The following is an 18,520-nucleotide window of genomic DNA, read 5'->3' on the forward strand; positions in this document are numbered from 1 at the left end:
ATAATCATTCCTTGTGATTTATTGCAGACGTGCGCGTTTAGACAATTTTAAATTGGCACTGTGTAAAGGAATGTGTCTGATTGTGTTAGTATGCTGTAGGATATCGCCAGCCTTGACTTGGACAGTATCTGGATGGCCTCTGACCTCGTACAAGAAAGTGGATGGATCAAGACTGAACAGATTGCCGTCCGTCTGCCGCGTTATTAAAGGCACCAACCTCTAAACCGTGGCGCTCTTTTTCCAGCTACTCCCTGGCGATCCGCGGGTCGCCTTGACAACCACGGGCTTGCGTGCAGAGCGGCCTGGCGACCAACTGTTTACAAAAAGCAGCTGTCGACGCACGAGCGTGTCACTCCGAAGAGCAAGGGGACGAGCAACGGGCACATCACAACATGACGACTTTAGGTAAGGCTAATAAAAGTTTATAAACGGGACATGAAAAAAAGTTGTGTTTTCGCGTTTGGTACTGTACCATACTTTATTTTGTCATTTTAAGGCACCATAATTCGTATATTGTTTCCTTTAAAACATAAAGATTCCACAGCGCAACGTGAAAAATACCAACATATAAAAAAGTAATGCAAACATGCAAAAAAGTACACTACGTGGTATGAATTTACAAAAACACATGCAAGATATAATAGCTCTGCTGCATTTGAGAATCTTTAAACTGTAAAAGATAGATGCTGAAGTTTTTGCATTGATCCAAAAATCTGCGAAAATCTTAAATGTCGTACATGCATGTGCCATATTTTGTTAACTTGCATACTGCTTTTGTAGAAAACCAGATGCAAATGTACTGTTATTCGGATTGTGATCAAATCGACTCAGTCAGAGCACATTGGAAAGTGGTCAGAAATGGATAGTTACCATATTTAACATAAAGCAAGTGTAAATATACTTGCTTAGTATAAATGTACAGCAAAGCCCCCAAATCTTGCCAACAAGAGTGCTGCGCACGTGTGTGGAGTTCTCTCCATCCAGTCGCTAGTATATCCGGTCATGATGCGGACACTGCCGGTGCATTTTAATGTCAGGTGTTAACATATTCCAACTAATTTATATATGAATACAATCTAGATATGACTATGAAAATCATCAAGAAAACGAAGTTTGAATAAGACTCCACGCTTCTGTCTCTCATCTAAAACATAATTACAAGTAGTGACTTTCATAGTAAAATTGATATGAAAATGTTAATTATTGTTCAACAGTATCTGTATTTATATTTTTCCCTAATTAATGAAACAAAATTTTATAAAGAGGAACAGTACCTTAGATATGTTACTTATGTGCATAAAAAGAGAAGCCATGATAAGTCCTTGAGCTCCTTTCAAATAGGATAGAGTCCTGTAAAATAGGGAGCCTGTTTTTGATGAAACGCATTGGTTACACAGTTATTTTATACATTGTGCATAGCAGCAAGCACTGAGGGGTTCACATAAACAGCAGACTGGACTGGTCTAACAACACAGTGGCGCTGTAAAGGGCCAGAGCAGACTACACTTGCTAAGGAGACTCAGGTGTTTTGCTGTATGCAGCAAGCTGCTGGAAATGTTCTACCAGTCCATAATAGCCTGTGTGTTGTTCTACGCTGTGGTCCCTAGGGGAAGGAACTTGTGCTCAAAAGATGCACAATGCCTAAACAAAATTATCAACAAAGCCTGCTTCGTTACAGGGATAAACCTGGACACACTGGAAACTGTTATGGAAAGAAGGATGATGGCAAAATGAGAAAAGCGCTATATAAATGTAATTAATTATTAATTATTATTATTATTATTAAAATTGGATGCTCTCATGAAAAATCCTCACACTCCGCTTCCTTTTAGCCACAGGCTCATTCCACCATGGTGTGCTAAAAAGCACCTCTGGAGGTGTTTACTGCCTGCTGCTATCAGACAATTCAGTGCTTCCTCCTGACGACCCAAACTAAATGCTGATACTCTTTAAATTAATTTTGCCATTTGTGCACAATACTGTATACAGAACATTTATTTATTTATGTATCTATTTGATTCATTGATTAATTGCATTATTTATCCTGTGAGTCTGTATCTTTACTTTTTATGTTTCTGCTGCTGGATGCATGTAAATTTCCCTTGGGATAAATAAAGGTAATCTAATCTAATCTAATCTAATCTAATCTAATGTGCAATCATTAGTCATGAATTAATACACATGAAAATTTTAAGCTTCAAAGTGGACAGTTATTGAAAAACACTTAAATATTGCAAAAGATTTGGTGATTCACTTGTCTCCCCATTTGTTTCCATTTTGGGGAAGAAAAGAGTACCAGTAACTAAGCCATTTTAAGAGCTGTGCTATATTCACAGGGGATTTTTTTTTGAAGTATAGGTGATCAAGTAAATAGATTGGTCCACTGAGACTTTTTCTTTAATTCAGTGAATTTTCTCTTTTGTTTAAAGATCAAATTTGCCAGACTTCTCATTGATCATTTATCAAGGGCCCCTTTTAAAAGTTGCACATGAGGTGTGGCAAGTCTCATGAGTGATCTTTGCTGTTAGGAAGAAAGCAGCCACAGAATTAGCTTTTCTGTTCCTTTAAATGTCCTTTTAAGATATTTCCCAATATTGAAGTTCTTATGAACACCCTAATGGCAGGGTATTCCATAAGATCAGATAAGGAAACCATCCATATGGAAACCATCTATAGGTATTAGCCAGTTATTGTGCAATGTCTTTAATACTGAAAAACACTAAAAAAAAGATCTACAGTGTAATTAAACTTTTTGATGTAACTCATGTTCATACCTTTTGAGAAATTGTTACCCATACTAAAGCAGTACAAAAGAAACAAAATCCCAAAGGTCATCATTCCAGCATTTATAATTCTTCCAAATAAAAGTAAGTTGTACAAGTTATTATAATAGCAAAACAAAATGGCCAGAAGGCTAGAACCCATAATTACTGCGGCATTGAAAGAGTTGGTATAAGTGACGCTGATGTTTTGTTTTAAAAAGAGAGAAAAGAAGAGAAGAGCACCCTTAGCTAATTCCAACTCTATCAGGAAGAACTTAACAGAATTTGCCATGTTTTTATTCAAGGTGCAAAGCTAAATGAGCATCCAACTCTAAATAATTGCACCTTTGATCTATATTGTGAGCAGGCATTCCAAGGGCACCACAGTGAATGTTTACTATCTATCTATCTATAATATAAAAAATCCAAATCAAATCCAGTCTGTCTGTCTGTCTGTATGTCTTATCTCTATTATAAAAAAAAATCTTGTAAGGCTTGGAAGGAGATAAGACGTGATTTTCTTGGAGACACTTTAGCATCCCACGAGACAAGGCAGTGAGACAAAAGGACAGCTGCCATACAGGCTTTTAAATGTCTGAAGCTCTGAGCGACATGCAGATCATGCAGCAAGGTAGCAGCAGCAGTAGAAAGCCAACAGCAGATCGAGCACAGAGAAGCTAAAAAAAAAAATGTATTTGTTTCCCATTGTATCACTGTTTAAGAGGGGGTTTTGGAGGAGTGACTGCATCCGCATGTTATATATCCAGGTGATCTGTTCTTGAGCATACTGTATTATCCAGAAATTGAATACTGTATTGCCTGTGTTGAGTGCAAAAGAAACTTACAGGCCTGAGCACTTGGTTCCAATATGAAAAGTGATGATTTTATAATGATATGTATTGAGACATCCAAATATGGTTTGGCTTAACGTCAGAGCTAACCACAACCTATTGATTCTCAATTATCATGATTCTCCTGCATTGCCTTTTTTCTGATGACAAGGTATCTTCTGGGATGAAAATGCCCCTGTCTTCAGACCAAATATGATCATGCAATATTTCCATTGGATGAAAACAATACAGTAATCCCTCCTCGATCGCGGGGGTTGCGTTCCAGAACCCCCCGCGAAAGGTGAAAATCCATGAAGTAGAAACCATATGTTTATATGGTTATTTTTATTTTGTCATGCTTGGGTCACAGATTTGCACAGAAACACAGGAGGTTGTAGAGAGACAGGAATTTTATTCAAACACTGCAAACAAACATTTGTCTCTTTTTCAAAAGTTTAAACTGTGCTCCATGACAAGACAGAGATGACAGTTCTGTCTCACAATTAAAAGAATGCAAACATATCTTCCTCTTCAAAGGAGTGCGCGTCAGGAGCAGAGAATGTCAGAGAGAGAGAGAGAGAAAAAAAGCAAACAATCAAAAATCAGTAGGGCTGTTTGGCTTTTAAGTATGCGAAGCACCGCCGGTCAAAGCAGCTGCAAGGAAGGGAGCAATGTGAAGGTAGTCTTTCAGCATTTTTTAGAGGAACGTCCGTATTCTCTAGGCCAGTGTGCGAACAGCCCCTCTGCTCACACGCCCTCCGTCAGGAGCAGAGAATGTCAGAGAGAGTGAGAGAGACAGAGAAAAACAAACAATCAAAAATCAACACATGCCGTTCGAGCTTTTAAGTATGCGAAGCACCGTGCGGGAAGCATGTCGCTTGACAAAGCAGCTGCACGGAAGGGAGCAATGTGAAGGTAATCTTTCAGCATTTTTTGAGGAGCGGATGTATCCTCTAGGGGTGCGAACAGCCCCCGTGCTCACAATATATTTGAGGAGTTTTATTTAATACGTAATACGCGCTCTGGTTGGGTAGCTTCTCAGCCATCTGCCAATAGTGTCCCTTAACCCGGCAAACCAACTGAGGAAGCATGTACCAGAAATTATAAGACCCATTGTCCGCAGAAATCCGCGAGCCAGCAAAAAATCCGCGATATATTTTTAAATATGCTTACATATAAAATCCGCGATAAAGTGAAGCCGCGAAAGTCGAAGCGCGATATAGCGAAGGATTACTGTATTATATTTGTGCCATGGCCATCTGATATGTCACAAATAAAAGCAGCATATTTGGGAATTCCTGAGATGCATAACACTATTTCCATGTACATAACTTGAGCTTATGGACTGTGAAAGAACCGTGCTGCATCCCTCTAGCTGAATTCCAAAAGCACATTTAAACTATTCTTTTGGCACATTTTACTCACTCCCTTATTATACTTATTCATATAGAGGTTTATAATTTTTTCGCTATAACCTGTAAATTTTATTATTTTTATACAATTCGGCAAATAAATACCCTTTTGCCCCTGCTTTGCATAATAATAAACCATGGTAATAAGTGCTAGTACAATATGGTTTAATAACCAAAGTTATGTCCCAGTTCTGTAATTTTCACTGTTTTGACAGAATTTGCAAGTTGAAAATCTCATAACCCTTTTGTGGGACCCTGAAAGTAGCTAAGATTGTATCTTAACAACTTTGCATGCACCTCTTATCAAAAACTACACATCTGGTAATAAAAAATATTGAAGTAGGAAATACAAATATAGGTTTTTGCCTTCAATTTGACGTGTTACTATACATTTCATAATTATATAAGTGTTTATAAATTGCTTTCAAATTATACATCCCTTTTTAAACAAGTGATGCGGGTTGTCATCTCTGACTATGACTGATGATTAGAAATATGTTCACACTGGTGATTTTCTCATCCCTGTCAACTACAGAAGATATTTTCCAGGATAAAGGAGAGGTGATCTGAAATATGAAAACTGATTGAGACCTACACAGGGCCAGCTCTTGCTTTTTTGCTGCCATAGCCAAAAGTGAAACTATCGCACCCAAACCACAGGGTCTTGAAGGTAATAGCTATACACATAAATGCAGATCGCAGAGTGTTGGCGTGTGGTATTCTACTTTAGGTTTCCCACAAATTGTAAACTGATATTAGAGCTGGTTTGTGGGGTTCCACCTTAGTGATTTTGGTGGACAGACACTCAAACAAATCAATGATTTGTGGGGTTGGTCAAATGGCCTCTTGCTGTTATGGGCTCCTGGTGGTGGATGGTGGATCTGCATCCCCTAAAAACTTTGCCACCCTACACAACCACCTAATTTGGTAGATCCGGACCTGAACTTGCAAAATATATGGCCAGAAATATCCAGAAGTATCCACCCTTTAATATGAGAATTTCGCTATTTAAGACACACCCATTGATGACTCAAGGGTTAAATCACACAACCGTGTCATCTCCATAGAAAACTATGGCAGGAGAATTGGGAATTCTGAAGAGCACAGTCACTTTTGATTCATATTATAGGATGCCACCTTTCCAGCTGAGTTGTTACCTGCTATAGCTGACTGGGTCGGAAATGGTGCAGAAACTTAATGTTAGTATAAACTGGAAAAGTCTAATCACAACAACAACTCAGCTGTGAAACTCCCAGAACAGAAATGCAAAACACTGAAGCAAATAGTGCATAAAAATAGCTTGACCTCAGTTGAAACAATTACTACCAAGTTCCAACCTGCCTCTGGAAACTGCAGTATGTCTGCTCAAGAACTGTTTATTAGAAGCTAAAGAACCTAACAGTCCATAGCCAAATGGCTATGCAAACTTATGGTAACCATGCCAAGCTTTGGCTAGAATAATGAAAAGCTCATCTCTATTAGCCACTGGAGTATTAGAAGCATTTTCTCAGGTGAATCATGTATCACTGTTTGGTAATCTGAAGAATTAGCTTGGGTTTGGCTCATGCCTGGTGAATATTACCTGCCTCATTTTATAATGCCAACTGTGTAGTGGAGAAAGAATAATAGTCTGAGATTGTTTTTTATAGTTTGAGCCCCCTAGCTCCAATGTCTGTTTCAGTAGGGCAGGAACCTATGGGCAAAGTGAGGTCCATGCAAAAATGGTTTGACGAGAAGAGAGAAATTATCATTTCTACCACTGCTGACTGAATGGTGTTTTGAAATGCTTGAAAAATACATTGTTGAGTCCCCTTCATATTCAAACAGAGGACGTCATTCAGATAATTATCAGTATTTTCTCAACAATTTTTTTTCAGTGTTTTCCTAGATTCTGCAGCATTTACATCTAATTGTAAAAGCACTGCTGCACTCTTGTGGTGATTGTATAAATTGTGTTCACTGGTTTGCCACTCAAACGTACCTTGAAAAACAGAATATGGCCTTACTGTTTAGAAAACTTACATAGTAGTCACAGTCCATTTTTCCTACACCTTTTTTACAATATCTAAGTTTATTCAGTAATATATTTTATTCCTATCTCTCACTAATAATAGTTCTGTTGACTGACTGAGTCAATAAGTTCTTTAATAAGACCAAGTATCCCTGGTCACACACTGTGACATCCAGTCTATGCAATATATATTGTTTTTACTGGCCATTTTGGGTAAACCATTATAATGAATATTTGTTTGCTTTTTGTTTTTAATTTAATGAATGATTTTATGGAACAATTTGCTGGGGTAGCCTGTATAACGTCTGAATTGTCAAGTCTCTGTGTAGTTAGATAATGAAGTTAATGACTGTTGCGTACAATTACATTAATGTAATAATGAAAGTATAAACACAGTACCCAGATGAAATGGCTCTATTCTATTGCATTATTTTTTTTAAATACAGTCCGATAGAATATCAGTGCACACATATTTAGTGCACAGCATATTTGAACAATACATTTACACTATAAAATAGATCCTCAAACACAATACTCCATCCCGTACCAGTTGAAAACTTATTAAAGGAACCATGTTCGAACATTAAATGTAACATATTCAATCAATATATATACATTTTTGAGTCTTGAAATTTCCGTAGAATGTTTCTTACTTATTATGAAGGATCCAACATTTCTGGTGAGTTTCTCAGTCTCTCTGGATAACGTCTTTGTGCTGCTTGTTGGTTTTCTGGAGCAGTTTTTACAGACATGTACAATGAAACATCAGAAGTAAGGGGGTTTTCAGTCTCTTATTGGTGGTCAATTGCTTGGGTTTTTGGGACAATTTCAGGAAATTCTGGTAAATCGATGCTTGTAGCTTGATGTTCATTTGAATTTTCACTCTGTGGGAAACCTGTGGTGGTTGAACCTTCCAGCGTTTGAGCATTCCAGATCTGATCTGCATGTTTTCTGCACATGGTGTCTCCCACATCAACAATATACATGAATGGACCTTTTCTAGAAACGACTTTTTCCACTTACCAATTGTTATCTCTGTAATCTCAAACTAGAACATTTTGTCAAATGTTAAAACTCCTGGTAGATTTGTTATACACATGTTTAAACTGTTTGTTTTGTACCTTCCTCTAAACATTTGGTTTCACGAGATCCATTTGAGACCTTAAATATCTATTTAAAAACTTTAAGGCTGGAGTGGTGTTTGTTGTTGGCTGAATTGATCTGTATTCAAACAGAAATTTATCAAGCTTGAGTTGTAGTTCGAAATCTTCTTTATCCATGTCTTTGATAGCCCTTTTAAACATTTGTATAAATCTTTTAGCTAAAACTTTTGCATCTGGATTATGAGGGTCAGATGTGATATGTTTAATTCCATTCTGCTTCATAAAGGTTTTGAATTCTACTGAAGTGACCTGTGATGCATTTATCACTGCAGACTTGTTTTGGTAAGTCATTTCTCGAAAATATTGCTAACAGTACAGAGATGGTCTTTTTAGAAGTTGTTGACATCATGCAAATAACTTCTGGCAACTAAGAACATTCCCCAAAATTCAAAAATTCCCACACAAAATCATGGTAAAGATCATTCCCATGGGTACAATGGTGGTTGTTGAGTAGTGTTATGTACCAGTTAACATCCTATACATTTCTTTGTAAAGTCTTTGATCTGCTTATCAGTACCAGGCCACAATACATAACTACAGGAGTCTTAATTTTTAAAGTACCCAGATGTCCTTCATGCAGTATCTGCAGTACCCTGGTACACAGCTTTGAAGGAATCACTACATGTGATCCACACATCAGAGTCCTTTGACAAATAAATTGTTGTTCTATTCTTACAGCAAATTCTGGGTAAAGACACTTTCTAAATTTTTGCCAATCTCTCATAATAATATCATAAACACTTGATAATGCCAGATAATTCTTTGTCTCATTTTAGGTGATGATATTTGTAATTTATTTAAATTTATCTGCTCAACTATTTTGTGATAATATACCATATATCAAGTGGATATGCAGATATACAGTATGTTCTTCATCTGTTTGTGATGGTAAACATAACGCATTAGCATTGGCACTTTGGTGTGTTCTTTAGAATTCAATAATATATGAATCAGGCACCACCGTGAGTGGCAGCCTTTCCAGCAGCTTCGTGTATGACTTTATATTTCTACCTTTTTCTCTATTTCTCTGATCACTCCTTCCACTTACTTTTATGTGGACTCGTTTCCTGGACACTTTTTACTACTTTTTAATACTTGGACATGGATTTTTACACGCCGAGACGCGTCTACTCCAGTAGTCAACTTCAAGCACTGATAACAAAGGCCCGTGCTGGTGTGATTCCCTATTTACCTGACGAGGTAAGAAGGTCGTATTGTGGCAGCAGACCTGGCGCTAAGCTAAAGGCTAAGTGGCTAGCGAGGAAGTGGCGATACAAGCCTTCGGTGCCTTCAGTGATCCTGGGAAATGTGAACTCACTACCAAATAAGATCGACGAAATGGCTGCACTGGTGAAAAATGTCAGGACCTACAGAGAATGCAGTTTGTTGTGTTTTTGTGAAATGTAGCTAACAACTAACATCCCAGATGCTAGCGTGGAGCTACTCGGGTTTAGCACAGTTAGAGCGGACAGAGACGCAAATACCTGCAGGAAGCGGAAAAGAGGAGGACTCGCTTTCTATGTGAATACAAAGTGGTGCAACTCTGGACATGTAAACGTCAAATCTCCACTTGCTGCAGGGACATCTAACTGTTGGCCGTAAGTCTGCGTCCCTATTACTTTCCCAGAGAGTTTGGACACGTCATTGCCTTCAGTGATCCTGGGAAATGTGAACTCACTACCAAATAAGATTGACGAAATGGCTGTGCTGGTGAAAAATGTCAGGTCCTACACAGAATGCAGTTTGTTGTTTTTTTGTGAAACATGACTGACAACTAACATCTCAGATGCTAACGTGGAGCTACCCGGGTTTAGCACAGTTAGAGCAGACAGAGATGCAAATACCTACGGGAAGCGGAAAGGAGGAGGACTCGCTCTCTATGTGAATACAAGATGGTGCAACTCTGGACATGTAAACGTCAAAATCTCTTCTTGCTGCAGGGACATCGAACTGTTGGCCGTAAGTTTTCATCCCTATTACTTTCCCAGAGAGTTTGGACACATCATTGTTGTTATTGTTTACATCCCTCCTTGGGCGGATGTGGAGATAGGGGTGACATCACCCACGGTGCTGTTGCTAAACTACAAACGCAGAACCCCGAGGTGCTTGTGCTAATCTCTGGAGACTTTAACCATGTGACGCTGGACAAAACATTACCTGCCTTCTCCCAGTATATGGATTGTAACACCTGGGGAAATAGGACTATTGACCTACTGTATGCAAATGTTAAAGATGCATACAGCGCCACCCTGCTGCCTGCGCTTGGGAAAGCAGATCATAACCTGGTTCTGCTTTAGCCTCACTACAAACCAAGAGTGAGGGAGCTACCTACAACCACACGCTCATTCAGGAAGTGGTCCCCTGAGGCAGAGCAGGCTCTGAGAGACTGCTTTGAAACTACGGACTGGGATATCCTGCAGGGATCTTATAGTCAGAACATTGAGGAGGTTATTGACTGCACTACTGACTACATCAACTTCTGTATGGACATTATAATTCCAGTAAGAACAGTATGCTGCTATGCTAACAACAAGCCATGGATTACACATCACATCAAGGGCCTTTTGAACCAGAAGAAAAGGGCTTTTAAAGGCAGTGATCAGCATGAGCAGAAGAAACTCCAAGTCCAGCTCAGGGTGGCGAAGGAGCAGTACAGGAGAAAGCTGGAGCAGAAGTTGCAGAATAACATCATGAAGGAAGTGTTGGATGGGATGAAGATCATCACTGGCTGCAGCTCGAAGCAGGGTGCCACCATCGAGAGAGATGTGGAGAGAGCAAACCTGATGAACAACTTCTTTAACAGGTTTGACCACCCTAACCCACTCTCACCTAAGAGTACTGCATCCTCCACCCATCCTGCTGATACCAGCATAGGAGAGAGTTCCCCCCTTCCCACCACAATTACAGCAGCCACAATTACAGCAGCCCACATAAGCAGAGATCTGAGGAGACTTCGTGCCAGCAAAGCAGTGGGTCCAGATGGAGTATCGCCACGACTGCTGAAAGCCTGTGCGTTGGAGCTGGGGAGTCCTCTACAGCATATCTTCTTTCTGAGCCTGGAACAGGGGAGAGTCCCGGGGCTTTGGAAAACATCTTGCATTACCCCAGTCCCAAAGGTATCACGTCCTAGTGAGCTGAATGACTTCAGGCCTGTCTCCCTGACGTCACATGTGATGAAGACCACGGAGCGGCTGCTGCTTCACCACCTGAGGCCACAGGTCCGTCACGCACTCGACCCTCTGCAGTTCGCATACCAGGAGAAGGTGGGAGCGGAGGATGCCATCATCTACATGCTACACTGATCCCTCTCCCACTTGGACAGAGGCAGTGGTGCAGTAAGAATTATGTTTTCTGGACTTCTCTAGCACCTTCAACACCATCCAACCTCTGCTCCTTAGGGACAAGCTGACAGAGATGGGAGTAGATTCATACCTGGTGGCATGGATCGTGGACTATTTTACAAACAGACCTCAGTATGTGCATCTCAGGAACTGCAGGTCTGACATTGTGGTCAGCAGCACAGGAGCGCTGCAGGGGACTGTGCTTTCTCCGGTCCTGTTCAGCCTATATACATCGGACTTCCGATACAATTTGGAATCGTGCCACGTGCAAAAGTTCGCTGACGACACTGCTATTGTGGGCTGCATCAGGAGTGGGCAGGAGGAGGAGTATAGGAACCTAATCAAGAACTTTGTTAAATGGTGTGACTCAAACTACGTACAACTGAACACCAGCAAAATCAAGGAGCTGGTGGTAGATTTTTGGAGGACCAGGCCCCTCATGGACCCCGTGATCATCAGAGGTGACTGTGTGCAGAGAGTGCAGACCTGTAAATACCTGGGAGTGCAGCTGGATGATAAATTGGATTGGACTGCCAATACTGATGCTCTGTGCAAGAGAGGACAGAGCCGACTATACTTCCTTAGAAGGCTGGCATCCTTCAACATCTGCAATAAGATGCTGCAGATGTTCTATCAAACGGTTGTGGCAAGCGCCCTCTTCTACGCTTCTACACGGTGGTGTGCTGGGAGGCAGCAAAAAGAAGAGGGACGCCTCATGCATGGACAAACTGGTGAGGAAGGGCAGGCTCTATTGTAAGCATGGAGCTGGACAGTTTGACATCCGTGGCAGAGTGACAGGCGCTGAGCAGGCTCCTGTCAATCATGGAGAATCCACTAAACAGTGTCATCTCCAGACAGAGGAGCAGCTTCAGCGATAGACTGCTGTCACTGTCCTGCTCCACTGACAGACTGAGGAGATCATTGCTCCCGCACACTATGCGACTTTTCAGTTCCACCCCGGGGGGGTAAACGTTAACATTATACAAAGTTATTGTCTGTTGTACCTGCATTTTTATCACTCTTTAATTTTAATATTGTTTTTTTTATCAGTATGCTGCTGCTGGATATGTGAATTTCCCCTTGGGATTAATAAAGTATCTATCTATCTATCTATCTATCTATCTATCTATCTATTATCTATCTATCTATCTATCTATCTATCTATCTATCTACTCTATCTATCTATCTATCTATCTATCTATCTAATCTATCTATCTATCATAGGATTGTGCTCCTAGCTAAAGAGACAATCTTTGTAATCATGCTGCGGTGATCAGTAAAACTCCCCTTTTGGGTTTAAAAATTTACACTAAAGGTTGGTGGCTTGTCACCAGTGTGATAAAGGAACCAATGTAATTTCTTCACTCCCCATATAAGACTAAGAACTTCCCTATCAATTTGTGCATAATTGTGTTTGGTCTTGGTCAGAGACCGTGAAGCAAAGATAAATGATTTCTCACTGACTTCGTTTACTCTGTGTGACAGAACAGCACCTGTTCCATATAATGATGCATCACATGCCAATCTTAGTGGTAGGGATGGATCAGTGTGTATAAGTACCTAAACTGATGTTATTATTCTGTTATTTTTTTGGAAGTCTTGTTCACAGCTCTTACACCATTTCCATTTTGACCCTATTTGAATAAGAGAATTCAATGTAGAAAAATCTGGCTGGAATTTTGTGTAGTAGTTAACTCCTAAATATTATCAGAACTGAGACACATTTTCTGGTGGTGGAGCTTTTAGTATGGCTTCAGACTTGTCTTGAGATTTATGCAAAACATTTTTATCAATTACAGTATGTAATATAATCTTTGGGGCGGCACAATGGCCTCGCAGTAAGGATACCTGGGTTCGCTTCCCGGGTCCTCCCTGCGTAGAGTTTGCATGTTCTCCCCATGTCTGCATGGGTTTCTTCCGGGTGCTCTGGTTTCCTCCCACAGTCCAAAGACATGCGGGTTAGGTGCATTGGCGATCCTAAAATTGTCCCTAGTGTGTGCTTGGTGTGTGTGTGTGTGTGCCCTGCGATGGGCTGGCACCCTTCCCAGGGATTTGTTCCTGTCTTGCGCCCTGTGTTGGCTGGGATTGGCTTCAGTGAAGTGCTGGAGTTTTAGAATGGAAATAATATATCGTTATTTGGAACCCATGCATCTCATGTGTGTTCCGTTTCTACAATAATCTGTGTAAACACATTGTTAAAACAGAAACATTTTTCATGTGTTCCGTTTCTACAATAATCTGTGTAAACACATCATTAAAACAGAAACGTTTTTCATATTTTAGTAATAAATGACAAAATATTGTAAAAATAATTCTAAAACTCCAGCACTTCACTCCCAGATAATCAAGGCTGGAACTGGGAGAACTTTGTGCCCGTTCTGCAGAGGTGGGGGAATGGAATAGTAGGCTGCTTGCTGTTTTGTCTTGATCTGCACATTTACAAGACAAAAGACGGTATTGGAGAGGTGCGAAGGGATTTAAGGTGGGCCGATTTACGAGTTTTTTTCGTAGGCTTTGGTAATGTTAACCATTCACAATCAAACAAGGCTGGTCCTCCTTTCTCTAGCCCATATAGATCTAAATACTGTGTTTTGCCGTGATGACTCACTTGTACATTAATTTTTCCTATTAAGGGATTCCTTTTCTCCATGTGTATGTCTTGAATACCACTGTAGTCTCTTTTAATGGCATTTTTGAAACAAATTTTTGTAGTCTTTTGCAGAAATCACTAATAAGTCAGAACCTGTGTCCAGTTCCATTTTTAATTATATTCCTTGACACTTTAGGAGTGACCCATATAGTTTCATGATCATTTTCAGTAACATTGTACACAAGGTGTAAAACATCATAATTTTCATATTCTAGATGATGTTCATCTTGCTCTGAGTCAGTCTCATTATCTGTTCTAGTCACGTACATTAACATTTTCAGTTCTTTGTTTTTTTTAAATAATGGTTACCTTACTGCGTTAGCGTTTCAGTTCGTTCTCGTCACCAATATGTTGTGTTTTATACAATTACATTAATGTAATAATGAAAAAATAAACACAGATAGTACCCAAAATGAAATTACTCTATTCTGCTGCCTTATTTTTTTTTTTAAGTACAGCCCGAAGGAATATCAGTGCACATGTACTTAGTATACAGCATATTTGAACAATACATTTACACTATAAAATGGATCCCCAAACACAACAAACCCAGTTGGCTATTCTACTCTTATTTCTTTTTTTATGTTATAGAATAATTTAGACCAATATTGTTGATCCATCCATCCATCCATCCATCCATTTCCCAACCCGCTGAATCCGAACACAGGGTCACGGGGGTCTGCTGGAGCCAATCCCAGCCCAACACAGGGCACAAGGCAGAACCAATCCTGGGCAGGGTGCCAACCCACCGCAGAATATTGTTGATGTAATGTTCTATTTTATGTAACTACACCCTTACTGCTTTGACGCAACATGCAAAAGGAGGATAGGCAGGTTATTCCAAAGTGATAAAACAATGTGGCTTTAAGAAGCTCTCCACATTTATACTTGGTTAATAACACTAAACACATCATAAAGAGCAATTCCATCTAACAGCATATAATGTCAAACCCACTTAAAAGTAGCAAGCTATAAATTTATAATATATGTATGTCTTAGAGAGGCAAAAGAAAAGAGGAAAATATATACTCTTACATGGCATGATCCTGAAGTAAACTAAAATGTTTGAGTTCACATATTTGCTTTGTTCATTTTAGCAGATTTTAAACAGCTTGTCAAATACCCCTTCCTATGCATTCAAGTAAAAGTTCAGTTCTGAGTTTAATCTGTAATAATGCTACATATACCATATGCTATGAGGTGGTAGCAAGCATGCCAGATAGAAAACTGTGAAGGGGTCATCATGGCAGCCCTCTACACCAATATATACACCAAGGAGGCACAAATGAAGTAATAAAGGTGGAAGTAATACAAAAATAAACCAAGAATGAGATACACAGAAGGGAAACACAAACTCCAAATAAACAGAATGGAAACTAAAGGCTTGATACGTATTTCTGTGGGCCTGTTGTAAAAGGTCATGACCCTTTCCCTTTCCTGGGAGGTGGCGCAACCACATGCCTAGTAGACTACTACTCCAAAGAACTACCTTACTGACCTTCTGTCTTTATCTTTCTCTCTCCATGTTCTTTGTTTCTTCAAAAAAGCTTGTTCTGATAAATACATATTTTTGATTAATCAACATTTTGTTCAAAACTCACTGTATCAAAGGAGTGTAAACTCCTATCAACATTTACCATATATCAACAAATATGACTTTTTATTGTGTTAATTACAATACCTAATTAAAAGTCTTTTAAAATGTGCTAGTCACAAAGTACAGTCTATCTGGTCATATTGGCAAGTGTGTAAGGTACCTCGATCAAGTGTACTCTTTCCTTTATTTATATGGATTTACGTACCAGGTTATCACTTAGTCCTCTTCAAGACCCAAAAATTAGATTTAAGGTGACAAAAATGCATGACAGATTTTAATTTATCTTTATTTAAAATATCGTTCAAATGTTGAAGTCATGTGTGAAAAGTAACTACACCCTTACTGCTTTCACATTAAGGAAGAAGATCAGGAAGTGCTGCCATATTTATATAAAAGAAGAAACTTTGGTAATTTGGTCTGGGACAATGTGGGTTCTTATGACAGCATGTTAAGGAAAAAAGGAGATCTGTGTTGATTGCAGAGATATAATTGGTTCTGTTCTTCAGTCTGAGAAAGGTTACTATATAAAGCATTTTTTAAACAAGTTGTAGTCAATCGTTCTACATTAAAAAGTGTAAATTATACATAAAAAGTATAAATGAAGAATATTGAAGACATTTGCCAGTCTTCCCAGGAAAAATCTCCCTGTAAAACTGTTCAAAGATCAGAATACTGTATACGATTCTCCAAAAATGGCAGAGAATCTAAATCACATATCCAGGATCTACAGACTTCTGCACATATTTTAAAAGTTACAGTTTGTTACTCAAACAGTAGAAATAAAATAAACAAGTAAGGCTTATATGAAATAATAGTCAGATGAAAGCCTCTGGTCTCGTAAAAGAATAAGGCAGCATGGCTAAGATATGCAAGAGAGACTCTGAACAGACAAGTCCAAAGTGAAACTGATTGGTCATTAATGTACCACTCCATATTGCTACAAGAACGTCATAGCAGCTGTCAAACACAGTGGTGGAGGGGTGATAATCTAGCATTGTTATGCAACCACAGGACATACAGTAGATTCCTTACAATTGTTGAATCCAATTTCTCTTAATACCAGACCATTTCAGGTGGCACGGTGGCGCAGTGGTAGCGCTGCTGCCTTGCAGTAAGGAGACCTGGGTTTGCTTCCCGGGACCTCCCAGCGTGGATTTTGCATGTTCTCCTTGTGTCTGTGTGGGGTTTCCTCTGGGTGCTTCAGTTTCCTCCCACAGTCCAAAGACATGCACGTTAGGTGCATTGGTGATCCTAAATTGTCCCTAGTGTGTGCTTGGTGTGTGGGTGTGTTCTGGCACCCTGCCTGGGGTTTGTTCTTGCCTTGTGCCCTGTGTCGGCTGGGATTGGCTCCACAGACCTCTGTAAACTCCTGTGTTAGGATACAGTGGGTTGGAAAATGACTGACTGACTGACCATACCATTTCAGATCGGGCAGCTGAAGATTAGCCGTAATTGAGTCTTGCAATAAGATGATGACCCTAAGCAGACCAGTAAATCTACAACTAAATGGCCAAGCCGAGAAATAAATTAAACAAAGTTTTAAAATGTCTGTGTTAAAGTCTATGTCTCAAACCTAATGAGATGCTGTGGCAGAACCTTAAGATAACTGTACACAAACAAATGATCTTATATATCAGTGAACTGAAGGATCATTGTAATGGAAAATGGGTCAAAATTCCTCCAATGTGGTAAACATACTGTATATATAAAAATATTAATTCAGGTTTATTTCAATTAAAGGTGGACCTACAAGCTAATGAATCATTGGGTTTACCTACTTTTTCACACATAACTGTTGTAGATTGTCTTATTTATGTTTCTGAATAAAGCTTAAATTTATCAGACTGTGTTAGTGAATACTAGATGAATATTAGTTATACCCTGACACTGTATGTAAAATCATAGAATTGAAATGAGGCATTGTTACCTTTTCACAAGACCACATCTAGAGACTATAAAATTTAATTGTTTGTAGATTAATTCAGTGATGCTAATCTCAATAGTGAAACTTGTAAAGACCTTAATTATTATGTAAATAGATTTAATAATCGTTATATTCACAATAATCATTTACCATGGTTCATTTGCTGGCATCAGTTTAAATGACAAGCTTTTCTCTAAATTCATTCTTTTCTAATAAAGAAGTCTGCTATTTTTTCTTTATTTCTAATAAGGGCTAGTTTTAGCCCATTTAAATATAAATTTACTTTAAACATTTTATAGTTTAGGTTGAATACTTCCTTATATTTTGTAAGGTTCTATCTATCTATCTATCTATCTATCTATCTATCTATCTATCTATCTATCTATCTATCTATCTATCTATCTATCTATCTAATAAACTATTACCAACAGAATCTCTTTATAATGTGTTGTTTTCCAAACAGCATACGTAAAGCTGAATAATGTTACTTGTCATCAACAACAAAATCTGTATGCACAGTATTTGCACCTAAAGAAAGAATTTGTTTTACCTTTTCCTTCACCTTCAATGTATTCTAGCAGAGGTAAATTTTAGAACAACAATTAATCTATCTATCTATCTATCTATCTGATTATGAAGTTTTGATTTTTTTTTAAATGTAATTAGCTATACTGTGTTAACGGTGTGATGTATCTACCAAACCACATATATTTTCTGGGTATTGACAGTATACAGAAGTGTACTAGATTATTTATTACCATGAATAATATTCCTTTATTAGTAACCTGCAATGAACAGACTTTCTTCCCATTTGTGGTTGGTGCTCTGTG

General features: G+C 38.9%; 1 protein-coding gene across 2 annotated transcripts in view; it reads left to right on the forward strand.

Annotated features, from left to right (window-relative positions):
* The first annotated feature begins 286 nt into the window (after positions 1–286).
* Positions 287–18,520, forward strand: part of fank1 (fibronectin type III and ankyrin repeat domains 1) — a 29,641-nt gene continuing 11,407 nt past the window's right edge. For both annotated transcript variants that reach the window (XM_051923797.1, XM_051923796.1), the window contains exon 1: positions 287–405. In XM_051923797.1, the coding sequence (XP_051779757.1) occupies positions 393–405 (13 nt within the window). In that variant the 5' untranslated portion in view covers positions 287–392. The remainder of the gene's footprint in view (positions 406–18,520) is intronic.

The sequence above is a fragment of the Erpetoichthys calabaricus genome, chromosome 2 (assembly GCF_900747795.2).
Source record: "Erpetoichthys calabaricus chromosome 2, fErpCal1.3, whole genome shotgun sequence".
In the NCBI taxonomy this organism is placed as follows: Eukaryota; Metazoa; Chordata; class Cladistia; order Polypteriformes; family Polypteridae; genus Erpetoichthys; species Erpetoichthys calabaricus.